Source organism: Vicugna pacos, chromosome 18 (genome assembly GCF_048564905.1).
Source record: "Vicugna pacos chromosome 18, VicPac4, whole genome shotgun sequence".
In the NCBI taxonomy this organism is placed as follows: domain Eukaryota; kingdom Metazoa; phylum Chordata; class Mammalia; order Artiodactyla; family Camelidae; genus Vicugna; species Vicugna pacos.
In genome coordinates this window covers 28,011,899-28,030,376 of record NC_133004.1, presented here as the reverse complement: position 1 = coordinate 28,030,376, position 18,478 = coordinate 28,011,899, and the positions used below count along the sequence as shown (strand labels likewise).

General features: G+C 35.5%; 1 protein-coding gene, 1 long non-coding RNA gene and 1 other non-coding gene across 7 annotated transcripts in view; 1 reads left to right on the top strand and 2 right to left on the bottom strand.

Annotated features, from left to right (window-relative positions):
* LOC107033293 (uncharacterized) overlaps positions 1-16,470 on the top strand; it is a 108,082-nt gene extending 91,612 nt beyond the window's left edge. Inside the window, exons 3-4 of one of the 2 annotated variants that reach the window (XR_012061166.1) lie at positions 15,173-15,230; positions 15,875-16,470. This is a non-coding gene — a long non-coding RNA (uncharacterized lncRNA). The remainder of the gene's footprint in view (positions 1-15,172; positions 15,231-15,874) is intronic. The other variant, XR_004193971.2, reaches the window with a different exon arrangement.
* LOC107033294 (phospholipid-transporting ATPase ABCA3-like) overlaps positions 1-18,478 on the bottom strand; it is a 118,564-nt gene that overhangs the window by 88,519 nt on the left and 11,567 nt on the right. For all 4 annotated transcript variants that reach the window (XM_072942773.1, XM_072942776.1, XM_072942774.1 and 1 more), the window contains exons 4-8: positions 18,009-18,136; positions 10,310-10,451; positions 6,429-6,688; positions 4,579-4,695; positions 3,721-3,838 (exon numbers count right to left, since the gene is read on the bottom strand). In XM_072942773.1, coding sequence (XP_072798874.1) covers positions 3,721-3,838; positions 4,579-4,695; positions 6,429-6,688; positions 10,310-10,451; positions 18,009-18,136 — 765 coding nt within the window. The remainder of the gene's footprint in view (positions 1-3,720; positions 3,839-4,578; positions 4,696-6,428; positions 6,689-10,309; positions 10,452-18,008; positions 18,137-18,478) is intronic.
* LOC116284266 (small nucleolar RNA SNORA32) lies at positions 16,534-16,655 on the bottom strand. The gene has a single exon (XR_004194032.2). It is a non-coding gene; the product is annotated as a small nucleolar RNA SNORA32 (small nucleolar RNA).

The following is an 18,478-nucleotide window of genomic DNA, read 5'->3' as shown; positions in this document are numbered from 1 at the left end:
TGTCTCCTCCGGCTCCTGGTGGTTCAGTATTCCTTTGCAGCACTCTAAATTCTTCATCTTATCGTTCAACGTTCAGAAAACTTCCGCTTAGGTTACTCTACCTTACTCACTTTATAATTATAATTGTTTTAAGTATTTTCTTTACCTAAGTTAAACACCACATTGGATGGATTGTATTATAATTTTGCTTCATCCATCAAATTTGACCTAACAATTTCATGAGAAGTAGAATAGTCTATTATACTTAGTCTGTTTTTTGCCCATCCCCATGTTCTTTCCCTTGTGCAGTTCAAAAACTTCTGTTATCATTAGCTATCTCTTTAGAAAATTTCCTTTAGCCATTCTTTAAGTGTAGGCTTGCAGGCAACAAATTCTCTTCAGTTTCCTTCTTCTGAGGATTTCCTATTCATGGCTGGAATATAGTTTTGCTGGATACAGAATTCATTTTCAGCATTCCTCTTCTTCAGGACTTGAAAAATATGCTGCTTCCTTCTGGTTTAGATGAGAAATTTGCATTTATTCAAATTGGCGTTCCCCTGTAAGTAATGCATTGTTTCTCTTTTTCTGCTTTCTAGTTTTTTTCATTGTCTTTAGCTTTCAGAAGTTTAATTATGATGGGTCTTGGCATCAGTTTCTTTGAGTTTATCTAATTTGGGGTTCACTCCGCTTCTTTAGATTGTATATTTGTCTTTCACCAGACAATAAATTTTCAGCCATTACTTCTTTGAATATGGTTTTCTTTTGAAAACCTATTCAGTCCCACATTTTCCCTAATCTCCTTTTGAGAGTCATTGATATTAGCATTAAATATGTTGTTGTTATCCTACAAGTCCTTGAGAGCTATACATTTTTTCAGTATATTTTCTCTCTTTATTCAGAATGTGTAAATTCTATTGATCTGTCTTAAATTTCAATTATTCTAGCTTCTTTTTATTTTACTTAAGTTTTTAAACTGCTTGTGTTTTTCAGTAATTTCTTTTTTTTTAGTAACTTCTATTTCTTTGCTGAGATTTCTGTTTTCCACTTGTTTTGAGAAAATTCATAACTGCTTCATGAAGCATTTTTATGATAGCTGCCTATATTCCTCTTCAGTTAATTACAATATCTGCTTCACCTCAGTGCTGTCTGTTGACATGAATGTCATTTCTTATTCACTTTGTGATTTTCTTGGTTCTTTGTGTGAGCGACTTTCTATAATATCCTAAACATTTTAGGTATAATGAGACTCTGAATCTTAATCTTTTTTTTTTTTTAAAGCAGGCAATCCCTCTGTGGAGGTGTAGCACAGAGGTCACATGGGTGTATAGGTTCCTCTTCCCTGCTGACACTTCTTTGGGAAAAGGAGGGTACTGACATACACTGCCTCATTGTGGATAGATGAAGTGGAAGTTCAGATCTCTCTTTGGCCCTGCTGACACCTTAATCAAAGTGGAGCACTGACTGACAGCACCTCTTTACCTCTGATTGAGGATGGAAGCTCAGCTCTCCACTGGGCATCATTTGATGCTATAGGGTGGGAGGTGGGGAAGGAGTGCTAACTACTTTTGCACCACACCTTGTTCAGTCCCGTTGCTATTGGGTAGATGTGGAAGTCTAGCTCCCCATTTAGCCTTACTGACACCAGGGGTGCTTACTGGAACTGACTTGTACTACCTGTTAAAAATTACTGATGCTACGTGTGGATGGAAACTCAGATCACTACTGGATCTTCATGGCAGTAACCTGGCAAGGGAACTGCAATACTGCCTGACTCTAGAGAATGGGGGTTTGGGATGAAAGATAAACTTCTTTTTTGATTCTGCTTCAGCCATGCAGGTTGAGGTGCAGTGGTTTTTCACTTAGTGTTGGGCTAGAGTTGGTTAAGTACTGCCAAAATATTTTCTTTTGTTAGAGCACCCTTTTCCTTGTCTTTTGGCTTGGGACAACAGGCTTTTCTTGGAACTTTGTGCCGGTTGTTGGTTACAGACTAGAAGCCTCTGAAGTCCTTTTTCAAAGATATACGATTGGCAGTAAGAAATTTCAAGGAGGCCATGTCAATTCCTCAAGTTCCAAGGTCTTAAGCAACCTGCCTACTTCCTTATAGCTTTCAGGGACTTTCTATTCTTGTTTATTGTTTTATCCAAGATTTTGTAAGGGGTAGAATTTGGGCGGAATAAGGTTACTACATCTTTTTAGGGCTATATATTTAAACAATTAATATTTAAAGCCATAAATTTAAAGTAAGTTTAATTGTTTTAGTTGGGAGTCATTACAATTATTTAGTCTATCATACCACCAGAAATAGAAGTCCCCTTTCTTTAAGTTTTTATAAATACACTGACTCCTACTTATCTGGCAATCTTATCTTTATTTTCAACATATCACCTTCTTTTTTTTAGCTCAACACATTATTTTTATTTATCCACAGTTTCGTTGCACTACTTGTTTTGTTGAGGTCCTCAAGACCACCTCTGGATTCAACGACTTGCTAGGACAACTCACAGGATTTAACATATACTCATACTCAAAGCTATGATGAATAAATAATGATGTTGTAATACCAGTGAAAGGATACAGCCAGTGAAGGGAAAAGGAGCATGGGGCAATATTCAGAGGAAACCAGGCACAAGCTAACAGGAGCTCTCTCTCACTGAAATCACACAGGTTATGCTTAATTCCTCTAGCAATGAATTGTGACAACACGTGTGAAGTATTGTCAACCAGACACGCATCAGAGATTCGGTGGCCAAGGATTTTACTGGGGACTGGTCATATGGGCATTTTCTGCCTAATATATACCAAGATTCAAGACTCCCAGGAGGAAAGCATAAATATTGTTTGCACAAGCAGTTTTGGTAGAGTGAGCCACTCTTATTATTTAGAGAATGGTAGGAAATCTTCCAAAAGTTCAAATTCTTAGATACCAGCCAAAGGCCAACCTTTCTAGTAGGACTTTCTAAAGATAGGAGTCACAGGTCTGCAATGTTAATTCTTTTCTGCACAAATGTGAATACCAACTGTGAATTGTGAAAACCAATCAGCTGATTATAACTGTGATAATATATTAAAAATTAAATTACCTGTGATGTTTAAAAGTCTTAACTGTAAAACTATGTTTATACCCTAAATGATTTAATAGGGATGATATTTTGATGATTCAGTACAGAAGAAAAATACAGGAGAAAAAAATGGTTAATACTTGTGGTCCAAAAAAAAAGAAATATTCCTTAATTTTTGGAAGTTATTAAAATTGTTAGTAGAGAATTATTTCTACAAAACCATTAATAGACCAATCTGGGGTTATCTGGTTACACCTATTTTCTCATGCAGGATTTCATAGAGAATCAATTTTCCTTTGTCTTTATGCATGTGATATAGAGTCTTGTCACATGGGAAGTGCACAAAGGACATGCTGAATAAATGAATGAACAAATATCTTCATCCCTTGATTTGTTTTTAGAAGTGATTTGAAGTCAACTTCTGCAGGAAGCATTGTTTAATTTATTCTAAAGTTCTAGCTGATAACAATCTTATTTTATAGTCTCTTTTTATATATGTATTGGGCCACATTAAGTTTCAACACACCCTCTACCTCCTGTCCAATCATTTCATGCATAATTCATCTTCTAAGTTAAAATGCAAACCAAGACTAGACACAAGATGGCTGGAAGGAACTCCCAATATGATCCTATTCTGGTCCATTAAACAGTAATTCTGTTAGAGGAGAAGTCTTAGACTCACCTTTACTGAAGAGTGTGCTAATCATAAAGGCAAAGAATATCGAAGCGATGGCATAACACGTAAGAAAGATAAAGATGAAACTATAGTCACTATAGCGGAGGAGTGGCTCACGGATAATCTACAATAAAATATTATGTCATGTAAAATACACAATAAGCAGAATCATATAAACACAAAGGAAGATATAGAAAATAATGGCCCTAATGAAACCGATCGCTGCCCAGTGACTGAAACTCAATGAGATGGAAAGTTAAGTAAATCACTTACTTCTCACAGAAGGATTTACATTTTTCTCAGAGATTCAGCAGCCTCTGAGTTTCCACAGTGAAGACAATAAAAGACATTTTTCATCTTTTGGCAACGGAGACCCATCAGTTCACACTATGATTACTTTTTTCTTCTCACAGGATAGCTGCAGCAGGTGCAATCAGCTAGAACTAAGATGCCTGATACATCATAGTCATTAACCACATGTGGCTTTTATGAACTTGAAATGTAGCTAGTATGACCAAGGAGCTGAATTTACTTTCATTTAATTTTAGTTATTTTTAATTTAAATTAGAAAATTAAAGCAGTGTCAATACAAATCAAGTCTTTCTAATGAAAATATAAGTTGAGATGTGCTGTACATATAAAACACATATTGGAGTTTGAAGTACTTGGTACAGAAAAGAATGTAAAATATCTCAGTTTTTAAATTGGCTGCATATTGAAATAATATATTGGGTTAAATTAAATTTATTAGTAAAATAATTCGTCCTATTATTTTTACTTCTTAAATTTTCTAGTACCTACTGAAATGTAATATTATATATGTGACTAATTATATTTCAGTTGGACATGAAACTAAACACTTGCCTTGGTGAAGAATAACACACATATTGAAGCAATAATAAAGATATAAAAAAAAAAGAATGTGCAAAAATAGGCAGCCCAGAGCATCCAGTTTTTAATTCCAATTGTGAGCTGGTACTCCTGTAAGAAATTGAACACAAATCAAATATTACATATATTAGCAATTCATATTGTTTTCATATACATTTTTCTAATTTTGATAAAACCTATATAAATGGGTAATATCATCTCTATTTTATGAAAGTGAAAAATCAAGGCTGAGACAGTCAAGTGTGTTGATCAAAATGATGCAGTTAGTAAAGGCAGCACTGGCATTAAAATATTTTTCTCCTGAGTTCAGAGATCTTTTTTCAATACTGCATCTAGTATTTGACCAAAAGGCAAAATATCTCAAATTAAACTTTGAAATATTGAGATTAAGATCTCTTTTCCATTATATTCTACTTCCAGGAGTATTAGAAAAATGTGTCTATGTTCCTTTTAGAAAATTCAACTATTAATCAGAAGTCAGCTATACTTCTTATGCTTGTTCCTTGTAGGCAGTGTGTCTTTTTCCCACCTCTGGTTGCTTTTAAGACATTTTCTTTGTCTTTGGTTTTCACCAGTTTGAATATAATATGTAATATGTCTAGGTGTGTGTGTGTGTTGTGGGGGGTACTATCCTGGTTTGTGGTCTCTGAGCTTCTTTGATCTGTGGTTTGATGTCTATCATTAATTCTGGAAAATTCTATCATTATTTCTTTAGCTCTAGTCTCTCATTTCCTTTATAGGATTCAATTATATACATGTTATACCATTTGATAATGTCATATACCTTTTGGATGCTCTCTTCTAGAATTTTACATTTTCTCTTCTCTTTGCATCTCAGTTTGTATAATTTCAACTGTCTTGTATTCATTTCTTTCTTTCCTCATCATGGTCAAGCCTACTGATGAGCCTGTCAAAGGTATTCTCCATTTTTGTTAGCATGTGTTTTATTTCTAGTAATTCCATTTGAATCCTTATAGCTTTGATCTCTCTGCATTACCTATCTGAACTTGCATGTTATCTTACAGTGCAGAAAAGAGTTAACACAGAAGCCTTGAGACTACTATTCTTAAGAAGGATGTTTGCAAAATTGGTCTTTGGCTGGTATATGGAAACTTGGTGGGTAAACTGTTCCCTATACTGATATAAATCATTCTCTAAATGGTAAGTGTGGATACTGTGCATAAACTGTAGAAATTTCAGAAAAGGTCTTAAGGATCCTGGACACATCTACCTTTCCCTTTAGAGCCTTAAATTATTAATCATAATAATTTTTAATAATTTTTAATTCCTTCTTTAATATTTCCATCATCTGTGTCTTATCTGAGTCTGATTCTGACAGTTAATTTGCCTCCGCAGACCATGTTTTTTGTTAGTTTTGGTGTCCCTTACAATTTTTTGTTGAAATTGTTATCTAGGAGTAAATATGAAGGTAAACGGGCTTACAATGTGAGGATTTATATTAACTTAGCCAGGAGTTAAGTTGTGTTTAAAATTCACTGTTACTTTAGGTACTAGAGACATCAAATTCCTCTAGTGACCTTTGATTGTCCCCCCTCCTTGCCCTCAGGTTTTATCTTTTTGCTGCTCCTCAGAGAGAGTTTGCTTATGAAAATATGCAAGTTTGGATAAATGATAGGTGGCATCAATGTTCACTCTTCATGCTCTGTAGTTTTTGCTCCTGGGATGTAATTTGCTGTTATGAGATGTAACAACTAACCACCAATGCTGAATATGCAGAAATAATCCAACTCTCCATACAACAGAGTTCTACAGGCCAAAAAAAAATCTTTATAAAAACTTTATCAGAAAATAATTGGGATTACCTTCAATCTGTTTTCTTTTTCCCATACAATGGATCGCACGATGGAAAGTACAGTTGGAGAGAACATGAGTATGAACATCAGAGGGAGGAAACTACCAGAGAGCCAAATTAATCCGTCATGAGAATAAGCTGGGTATGGAAATCTCTGTACAAAGATGCTGATACCATCAAACAGCTTCTGTCTAGCATTGCTCTCATGGTACAGCATGATGGCCTTATCTAAGGCATGCTGTACAGCCAGGAACCCTTCTCTTATGTACCCTATATGATAAAACAATATCAAATAAAACAGACTAATCAATGGCTCAGACACAAAAAAGAACAAGGCAATTCAAGTCAGTCATAGCTTGTAACACACATAACTTAAATTTACTGTTGTATCATGGCCAACTGAACACAGTTACTCTGAAAACCTGTAATAGTTTTGACATAAAAGTAAGGGCTACTTTTTCAGATGAATCTGATTCACATCTTCCCCAAATTAAATATATTTAATGAAAGTTTCAGGTAGGCTTGCTAAATACAATTCATATTTACAAAAAGAATGCAGATTTAGTTAAATATTGGAAGATGAAGACATGGAAATGTAAAGTTAACAAATGAAGCTCAACAGACGTGTTATAGCGAATAATACAGTATGGCCCCCAAGGGAAAATGTTTCACTGAAACTAAGTCATCCATAAAACTAAAAGGCAGTTTACGATTTAATTTGCTTTTCTTTTACCATTTTTTCCACTTGAAATGTGTTTTTTATTTACAAATCTGGAGTTTTGTGCATTGATAAAATAAGTGAGAACTGAAAAATAATAATTTTTAAAAACATTAGGTGATGCTGTTTCACCTGGGATAAACTCAAATTGGTTTTTGTTTTTTTGTGTTTTTATTGGAGTATAGTTGATTCACAACATTGTGTTAGTTTCAGGTGTATAGCATAGTGATTCAGTATTTTTATAGATTATACTCCATTGACTTATTACAAAATAATGGCTATAACTCCTTGTATTATAAAATATATCCTGTGGCTTATCCAATTTATATATAGTATTACTTAATCTTGTAATCCCATGTTAATTCTCTCTCCCTGCTGGTACCCACTAGTTTGTTTTCTATATCTGTCAGTCTGTTTCTATTTTGCTATGAACATCTGTTTGTTTTTATTTTTTAGATTTCACATATGTGATATGACACATTATTTGTCATTCTCTGCCTCACTTATTTTACTAAGCATAATATTCTCCAGGACCATCTATATTGCTGCAATGGCAGAGTTTCCTTTTTAAATTTTTTATGGCTGAGTAATATTCTGTTGTAAATATATTGATGGACACTTGGGTGGTTTCCTTATCTTGGCTATTGTAAATAATGCTGCCATGAACACTAGAGGACATGTATTTTTTTCCAGTTAGTGTTTTCATTTTTTCCAGATTTATACCCAGAAGTAGAATTCCTGAATCAAACAGTAGTTCTATTTTTAGTTTTCTGAGGTTCCTCCATACTGTCTTCTATAGGGGCTACACTAATTTACATTCCCACCAACAGTGTACAATGTGGTTCCCTTTTCTCCACATCCTTGCCACATTTCTTATTTGTAGACTTTTTGATGATGGCCATTCTGAGATGCTATTTCACTGTTGTTTTGAATTGTATTACTCTGATAATTAGTGATGTTGAGCATCTTTTCATGTGTGTTGGCCATCTGCACACCTTTGGAAAAAATGTGTATTCAGGCTTTTTGCCTATTTTTTGATTGAGTTGTTTGTTTTATTGATATTGAGTTGTATGAGCTGTTTGTATATTTTGAAAATGAACCCCTTGTTTGTCACATCATTCACAAATATTTTTTCCCATTCTGTATGTTGTATTTTCATTTTGACATTGGTTTCCCTTGCTGTGCAAAAGTTTTAAGTTTCATTAGGTCACATTTGTTTACTTTTGCTTTTATTTCTTTTGCCTTAGGAGACAGATCCAAAAATTATTGCTATGATTTATGTCAAGGAGTATCCTATCTACAGTATCTACTAGGAGTTTTATGGTTTCAGGTCTTACATTTAGGTCTTTAATCCATTTTGAACTTACTTTTATATATGGTATGAGAAAATGTTCTAATCTCATTGCTTTATATGCAGCTTTCCAGTTTTCTCAGTACCAGTTTTGAAAATGCTTCCTTTTCTCCACTTTATGTTCTTGCCTAGATAAATTAACCATATGTATGTGGGTTTATTTTGGGGTCTCTGTTCTGTTCCAAGGATCTATGTGTCTGTTTTTGTGTCAGTACCATTTTGTTTTGATTACTGTAGCTTTGCAGTATAGTCTGAACAGGGAGTGTGATAACTCCAGCTTTGTTCTTTTTTCTCAAGATTGCTTTAGCAATTTGGGGTCTTTTTTAGTTCCATATATATTTTAGGACTATTTGTTCTAGTTCTGTGAAAAATGTCATGTATTTTGACAGAAATTGTATTAAAACTGTAGATTCTGCTTGGGTAGTATTGCCTCTTAAAAATATAAATTCTTCTGATCTAAGAGCATTGGACATCTTTCTTTTTCTTTGTATCATCTTTAACCTCCTTTATCTATGCTTCACAGTTTTTATGGAAACTTTTTTTTCTGTGGATGGATTGTTGTGTTTAAGTTTTAAAATATCAAAAAAGTTCTTTTGTGGTGATAAAACTGAAATATCAAGCATAGTTTCCCATTCCTCCTTTGATTAATGTAATAGATATCTTAATTTTCTACTTACTTCCTTGTCAATCTTTCTTAGTCTTCATACTCTTGTCTCCTTTCATTTACTCCTCCTTAATATGAATGTTACCAAGCAAGTAGTCCTTATCCTCCCTTCTCTTTATAATGTTTCCCCACAAATAGTATGGTATTAAGGAAACATAAGGGTAAACTGCCTGTTCTCAAGTAATATTCCACCCGAAGTCCAGAAGTGAAAAGATAAAATAAAATCCAGACATCTGAGGCAAAAAAGCCATTCTCTGAAATATCTTGATCAATTATAAAAATTGTGAAATATAAGTCACAGTCTTCTCTGTTCAGCAATAGCACAAAACAAAAATTCTGTGTTCAGATATAAACAAATACCAAAGACATCTATGAGTGTCATCAGTTGGAGAGATGTATTCACTTTTATATCAGTTCTCCTATTCATGTTAAATATTGCTATGCCTCTGTCTCTCATAACTCCCAGGAGAAATTTCATACTCCTTCACTTTACACATTAGGTCTTTATGACCTGTTTGTCTCTTAGTCTCATCTCTAATAACCTCCCACATAGCCCTCTATTCTAGCTACAAAAAGGAAACAAACAAAAGACCATGTAGTTCCCTGAATGTGGCATCCTGTTATACATGTGTTAATTGATCATAGTCCCGCTGTGTGGAATAATTCTCACCCATCTCTATCTAGCTAATTGATATAGGCACTTGTAGATTCTGTTTAAATTATTTCTCAACAGACTTCATAAAGATTATTTTCAATGATTGTCTAATAGATTCATCTATTCTCTTACTGGATATACTGTGTCCAATTTTTGTTGTTAATGCTATAATGTGCACAGCTTTTTTCTTCTACTGAAAATTTGCTACACAAAATCACAACTACATAAAGGCAAATATATTGGTATAATAATTGAAAGAGGATAAAGCATAATACATATATGAATGTGTATATATATTCTATACATGTATGTTAGATTTACCAAGTGTATAATATTGAGAAGTAGTTTTACTATAATATAATTAACTTAAAAATTACTACAAGTTAAGAATAATCTGATTTAATATATATATTCATGTACATATATATACATGTATAAGCATGTGTGTGTATACATATATGCAACTGTGATAACAAAATGAGTATACTTAAGGATCTGCTCACCAGGACTTCCTCCATCATTATGATCTGGGTTCCTGGGTCCTGGAGAGGGGTAATTAGGAAAAAGGAACGATGTTTTCCAACCTATCCTGTCTGGCCACAAGATAGTCCTCTGTATCCTAACAAAACGCAGATGATATTTTACCTAGAAGTAGCAATAGGAAATAAACTATAATACCAAAAAAAACCCCTGAAAAGCAAATATTAGAAATAAAGGAAAGTTAAATCCAGTTGGGAAACCATATGATCTGAAAGATGGGATCCATCTGGTGTCAAAGTGATTCTGAGTGCCTGAAAATGACTGTAACTAAGCAAAACAAATACATTCCAATCTTATCTACATTTGAAGTTCTCTCAAAATGCAGACAGTTCACAAAAGCAAGATATAAATATGGCCCATAAATATATCAAAGTCTTCTCAATGTCACACACTGAAATAAATGCAAATTGAGACTACAGAGATATCTTTCTTACCTATCACACTGGAAAAATCAAAAATATAACAACACACTCTGTTGGCAAGGCAGTAGATAAACAAGCACTTGAAACATTGCTTTCTGGATGCAAAATGGAACAACTATAATGTAGATCTGGCAATGTTACACTACATATGCATTTATTGTTTGATTCAGCAATCCTACTTTCAGGAGCAGATTTGGAATATATACTTCAAATAGTATGAAAAAAACACGTATGCACAAGTTTGTTGAAACATTATTTGTGGTGGTAATACAGTAAATTGGAATTAACCTAATTGCTCATATATAGGAGACTGCAAAACTATTATATCTATACACAATACACAGTTTTGTATCTGGTTCAAGGTATAGTCAGAAAACAGACATCCTGCTAGATAACTTAGAGATAAGAGAACTCTACGGTATCAGATAGTGACAGCAGGAAGCAGCCACTGGCCTTAGGACTAAGGGAACAAAAGCAACAGTTTGGAATTATTAACAGTTATAAACATAAATGAGACATCTGTGCAGCTGAAAAAAATCAAACCTTTGAGGACAGGGCACAAGTCAGCTAGTATTCTGTCTCACAGTTAGAAAGAAGGGGCTTTTGGATCAGAACCTGGACATCTGAGATAAAGTTCCAGTTGCCTAGTGCTGCTTATCTTTGTGAGGGTGTGTTAGCCTGATTTTTAAAAGTATTGGGCAATCTGCAAAATATATTTGGCTGCTGCTATAGGGAGAACATGCTACTGTCAAAAAAAAAAAAAAAAGAGAGAGATTGCTGGGATGTCATTCAAAGCAACTACAAGCAGACAGAAAGCCAATAGGAAAGCTCAAGTTCCTTCTTCCCACAGGCTTGCCCCTGTCTGCCTTTATCAGCAGAGTCTCACATATAGTTGACGGAAAGAGCAGAAATGTAGCTACAGCATCAAAGAGCAAAGTATAGAAGAATGGATTTACGGTTCAAAAAGAAACAAATTTAGTGACTGAAAAGAATGCTATCGTTTGCATAAAAAAGGCAAAATGAGGTATGTGTATGTAATTTATACTATACAGACACATAAATTTAAATGTATGTATCTATATAAACCTGTATATATAACATCTATATACTTTATGCTTATCGATCAAAATATTTAATTTTTGGATGCACTGCAAAGAAAGTTAGAGACTTCAACTTCAGTACATGTCCACCAAATGAACAGTTCAGCATCTAGTAGAATTCAATATTTCTTTTCATTTCTTATTTGAGGTAAAATTTACATACAGTAAAATGTATAAATCTTAACTGTACATGAGTTTTAACAAGTCTGTAGTTGTTGTAACCCAAACTACTATCAAAATTAAACATCTACCCAGAAAGTTCTCTCATGTCCTTTCCCAGCTGATCCTGACCACACTCATATATATATTTTTCTGATACCACAGATTAATTTTGCCTGTTGTAAAATTTCATATAAATGAAATCAAACAGTATTGTACTCTTTCATATAAGGCTTCTTTTACTTAGCATGATGTTTTTGAAATTCATTAACGTAGTTTCTTTTTTCAGTAGTTAATTCCTTTTTGTCACTGAGAAGTATTCCACAGTACGACTATAACAGAGCTCATTAATTCTCTGGTTGATGGATACCTGGCTGCTGCTAATTCTGGATATTATGAATAAAGCTGCTAAGAACATTCCTGTAAAACTCTTGTGTGTGTGTGTATAAAAACATCGTTTATTTTTTCTTTAGGGTAAATTCATTAAAGTGCAACTGACGGATCATAGGGTAGGTGTATGTTTAGTTTTATCTGAACAAATGGCAGATCTTTTTCTAACCTGACCATACTATTTTATAGCCCCACCAACCGTAGCTTCCCATGATTACCAGCACGTGATACTGTCTGACTATAATTTTAGCCTTTCTAGATAAGCAGGAAGCAGTATCTCACTGTGGTTTACATTTGTATTTTCCTGATGTCTACTGACTTGCACACTTTTTTACATCTTTACTGGCCACTTGTGTGCCTCCTTTGGAGAACTGCCTATTTATATCTTTGAAATTGAGCTACTTGTCTTTTTACTATTGAGCTGTAGGACTTTTAAAAATATCTGAGATACTAGCATATTGTCAGATATAGGCAGACCTAGAGATATTGTGGGTTTGGTTCCAGACCACCATAATAAAGTGAGTACTGCAATAAAGCAAGTCACGTGAATTTTTTTTGGTTTCCCAGTACACATGATAGTTATGTTTACAATATATTGTAATCTATTAAGTGTGTAATAGGATTATGTCAAAAAATGTACATACATTAATTTAAAAAGATACTTTATTGCTAAAAAATGTTAACCACCATCTGAGCCTTCGCTGAGCTGTAATCTTTTGCCAGTGGAGGGACTTGCCTCCTTGCTGATGGCTGCTGACTGATCAAGGTGGTGGTTACTGAAGGTTGGGGTGGCTGTGGCACAATTTCTTAAAATAAGACAGCAAGTCTGTCACACTGATTTGACCGTTCCTTTCATAAGCAATTTCTCTGCAGCATGCATTGCTGTTTGATAGTGTTTTACCCAGAGAACTTCTTTCAAAATTGGACTCAATCCTCACAAACCTGCCACCATTTAACACCTAAGTTTATGTCATCCTAAATCCTTTGTTGTCATTTCAACAATCTTTACAGCATCTTCACCAGGAACAGATTCAATCTCAAAAAACTCCTTTCTTTTGCTCATCTGTATGAAGCAACTCTTTATCCATGAAAGTTTTATCATGAGATGCAGTAACTGAGTCACATCTTCAAGTTCTACTTCTACTTCTAGTTCTCCTGCTATGTCTACCACATCTACAGTGAACTCCTCCACTGAAGTCTTGAGTCCCTCAAAGTCATCCATGAGGGTTGGAATCAACTTCTTCCAAAGTCCTGTTAATGCTGATATTTCAGCCTCTTCCCATGAATCATGCATATTCTTAGTGGCACCTAGATTGCTGAATCCTTTCCGGGTCTTCAATTTACTTTTCCCAGATCCATCAGAGGAATCACCACCTATGGTAGCTACAGTCTTAAGAAATGTATTGCTTAAATAATAAAACTTGAAAGTCAAAATTACTCCTTGATCCACAGGCTGGAGAATGGATGTTGTGTTAGCAGACATGAAAGCAACATTAATCTTACTCTACATCTCCATCAGAGCTCACCAGTGACCAAGTGCTTTGTCAATGAGCAGTAATACTTTGAAAACATTTTTTTTTCTGAGCACTAGGTCTGAACAGTGGGCTCAAAATATTCAGTAAACCATGTTGTAAATAGGTGTGCTGTCATGCAGGTTTTGTTGTTCCACTTATAGAAAACAAGATCAGTAGATTTAGCATAATTCTTAAAGGCTCTCCCCGCCAAAAAATGTTCTTCAAGGCTCTAGGATTTTTGGAATAGTATGTGAGCTTTGACTTCAACTTAACGTCATCAGCTGCATTAGCCCCTAACAGCAGAGTCAGCCTGTCTGTTGAAGCTTTGAAGCCAGACGTTGACTTCTCTCCAGCTACAGAAGTCCTAGATGGCATCTTCTTCTAATATAAGGCTTTTCACCCAGATCAAAAATCTGCTTTTGAATGTAGCTTACCTTCGTTAATTATCTTAGCCGGATCTTCTGGATAACTTGCTGCGGCTTCTACATCAGGACTTGCTGCTCCCCCTGGTACTTTCACGATGTGGAGATGGCTTCTTTCCTTAAACCTCATGAACTGACCTCTGCTAGCCTCAACCTTTACTTCTGCAGCTTCCTCATCTCTCTCAGCCTTCACAGAGTTGAAGAGAGTTAGGGCCTTGGTCTGGATTAGGCTTTGGCTTAAGGGAATGTAGTAGCTGGTCTGTTATTCTATGCAGACTGCTAAAACTTTCTCCCTATCAACAAGGCAGTTTCACTTTCTTATCATTAGAGTGTTCACTGGAGTAGCACTGGAGTCTAATTTCCCTCAAAAGCTTTTCCTCTGCATTCACATCTTGGTTAACTGCTTGGTGCAAGAGGCCTAGTTTTCAGCCTATCTCAGCTTTTGACATGTCTTCCTCACTAAGCCTAATAATTTCTAGCTTTTGATTTAAAGTGAGAGATGTGTGGTGCCCCTACTGATGGTCCTAGTGGCCCACCGACTCCAGTGTTTTGCCATGAGGGGTGTCTTAGGCCTGTGGAGATGAAGAGGCTTGCTAGACTGGGCTACTAATGTATGAATCCCTCTTACTCCTACTCTTATGCCTCAGTATACAATGGCAGGGGAAGGCATCTCAGGCCTGGTGGGGAAGGAAAATATTTTCCTGGCCACTAATTGTTAGCAATCCTCATGCGGGGGGTACTGGAGTCACCAAATGTCAGAAATGCTTCCATCTGACCGTGGAGTGAAATGAACCTAACTGGGCTGTGTTCTATTGCCAGGCTGGAAGACAGACAATGCTGGGTCTTGGTTGCCCTCTGTTGGGTGTGGAACAGTAAGGTATGTGCCCCTATGTTGCTCCTCCAGGCCTGGGACCTTAACCGATTTGCACATTTCCTGTCACCTTTCAGAGTTTTTCTTTGCCTCTGCATTATGTCCAGAGTTTATAGCTGTGCTTAGTGAGGAAGGACAGGGAGAAATGAGTCCACACCATCTTGCCCAGACCAGAAGTCAACAGTGTCTTTTGATGATAAAAAGTTTCTAAAGTTCAATAAAAGCCAATCCATTAATTTTTTCTTCCATGGTTATTGCTTTGTGTGACCTGAAAAACTTTTGTTACCCCCCAAGTAAAGGTGGTATTTGTCTATGTTTTACTATAAATGCATTAGTTTTAGCTTTGACATTTAAATCTATAATCCATCATGAATTTTTTGCACATAGTGTGAGCGAGCTCAAGATTCCTGTTTTCCACATATATCAAATTATTGTAACGTTGTTTATTGAAAACATCTTCCTTTCCTCATCAGATTTCTTTGGTGCATTTGTCAAAAGTCAAATGACTGTATTAGAGAGCATTTACTTCTGGGATTTCAGTTCTGTTTCATAGATATACTTGTTGATCATATGCCAGTAACACACTGTAATGATTATTTTAGTCTTATAATAAGTTCTATATGTCTTCCAACTTTGTTATTCTTTTACAGAATTGTTTCAAATATTTTAAGTCCTTTGCATGTGCACTTACATTTAGACCTGATAAACAGGAAGTGACAACTACTGTAAATGCCCTAGTAAGACATCTGCTTACCAGAGGCTGAGAGAAGCAGGAGGCCTGAGAGAAGAAACTGAAAATGCCTATTAAATTTCACCTAAGGATAACACTCTACTAATCAAGAAGGTTATGGTTCACCTAAACAGGTGAGCAAACTAGACCCTCTAATGTGATGGTCAAGAGTGACTAAAATCTAGAATGTGAATGTGTAAATATTTCCTTCTATTAAAACCCTTTTGTTGAAATACCTACAGTAGTGTCTGTGCTCCCATATGAATTTTGACTAATAGAAATACGGATAAGTTATGATGAAGACAGGTTATGATGAAAAGACAGAAAAGGAATGGGTGTGGAAGTTGAATGGGAGTTCATAGCAGCATTCCTACAGTAGAGAAAAAGTGACCAAAGGCCTAGAAGCAAAAAATAATATGGTGCATCTGGCAGTTAAGTATTGCTGCAGCAGAAAGAATGGTTAAGGAGTGGCAGAGATATCCAAGCACTAGGATACTGATAGCCATGTGCCTTGTGCAAAGCACTCTGGACATGAGCCTGGAGCAATGGGAAGTCACTAAGGTCTTTTTTTTTTTTTTTAAATGTTCCCAGTAGGCTGAACGCTAACAAAGTAGCAGAAAGAAAACCTAGTGGGAAATTTTTTTTATGGTCATGTCCACAGCAAATAAGAAGCTGCATTCTAAAAGCCTTGGTAATGACCATCACTAAGGTCTTTTTATCAGGACAGTGATCATATGTGAGGTTTACGTGGATCCTTGTGGCACTTGTAGGTGGACAAAAGAGCCTGTAAAGAAAGTCATCTAAGATGTGGGAAAGCTGGTAGATATTAGAAGCTCTATGCTTTACATCGAGTCATCAACAGAGATCAAAAGGTTTGTTTAAAAATTCATCAAAGTAGACCAAACAGCATGCTGTACATTAGATCCCCAGGACTTACTCATCTTAAATATTCTCACCACACACACACAAAATGGTAATTCTGTGAGGTGAAGAATAATGTCAACTAACCTTATTATGGCAATCATTTCAAAATATATACATGTTTCAAATCATCATATTGTACATAGTAAACTTACACAGTATTATATGTCAATTATATCTCAACAAAGCTGGGCAAAAACAGAACAAGCACCTGGACACAAAATTTGGGGAATTTCTGATGTCAGAATTCTAGTTCAAATATCTGGGGACACAAACACAATCAGCAATGAGAATGAAACTTGAAATGTCACTGAAGACACTTTGAGCCAATGTAAAATGTTGAACCTAAATCCATATCAGCATATGGATAATTCTGACTTAGTAAATGGAAGCTGGCACAGATGAATAGAGTCATGGAAGGATGGGGCTCACAGAAAAAATATGTACTAACCTACTAGTGGTTTTATTAATTTTGCCTTCTACTGACGAGCATCTGTGATCTAAAGAATTTGGCTCCAGGTCTAGCTGTTGCAGATTGCCCTTTTATTTTCATCACCACCAGGATGGAACATCTATAAGATCGACTAAGGAGACACCAAGAGACAACATTGTCTCTTTCTCTCCTCATGGGCTATGCAGTTATCAGATTCTTTCTCAGTGCCTATAAATGTCCTAATCTGAATCAACGTGGCTGAGCCTTAACAGTTTTCTCTAGAGATTTATGAAATGACTTAAATTCTGTGTTTCATTCAAAGATAAAACATCTTTCCATGCTTGCTTGTCTGTTAGTGAAGATGTATCTGCTTTGAGGCTTACCTGTTTTACTACCCCTTGTACAACTCAGAAGCACTGCACAAGTAGTTAGAGTGTGCCATTAATCTAAGGTCTTGTGAGTGGAAGATGCAGTTCTGCCCTTATCAGCATGATGCAGTAGGTAAGAACACAGAAATTAAAGTTACTCAGATCTGGACTTATATTCTTGCCCTATTGTATACTAGTAGTTTGATCTTGGGAAAATTAGTTTCTTCACTTATAAAAGAGGGTTAATATGAAATTCATTAAAACCCTGGAAACTGGAAGTGCAATTACTAGAAAGCTATTTATGTAGAAATGTTGGAATATAACTTTCTCACCTGAAGCGGCAGAGGATCACCACTGTTTTTGAAGTCACAGTCAAAAACAATGGCAGCCAGCACTTTGTAAGATCCATAGTCATACTTAACATACTCCTCAAACTCAGATTCCGAAGAAAAGCCTTGAACTGTAGAGAGATAAAATTGTTCACTTAAGTAAAACATCAGATTACCCTTCTGAGAGAGGAGATACTACTTTATATGGACAAAAGCCTATCCAAATAGTGTGAACTTAAGGCCGCAGTTTCTCAAATATTGGTATCACAATTACTTAATGGATATTTGGAGTTCAAAACAATTTTAGGTATTAGCCACTGTGGGAAACAGTATGGAGATTCCTCAAAAGACTAGGAATAGACTTACCCTATGACCCAGGAATCCTGCTCCTGGGCATTTATCCAGAAGGATCCCTACTTCAGAAGACACCTGCACCCCAATGTTCATAGCAGCACTATTTACAATAGCCAAGA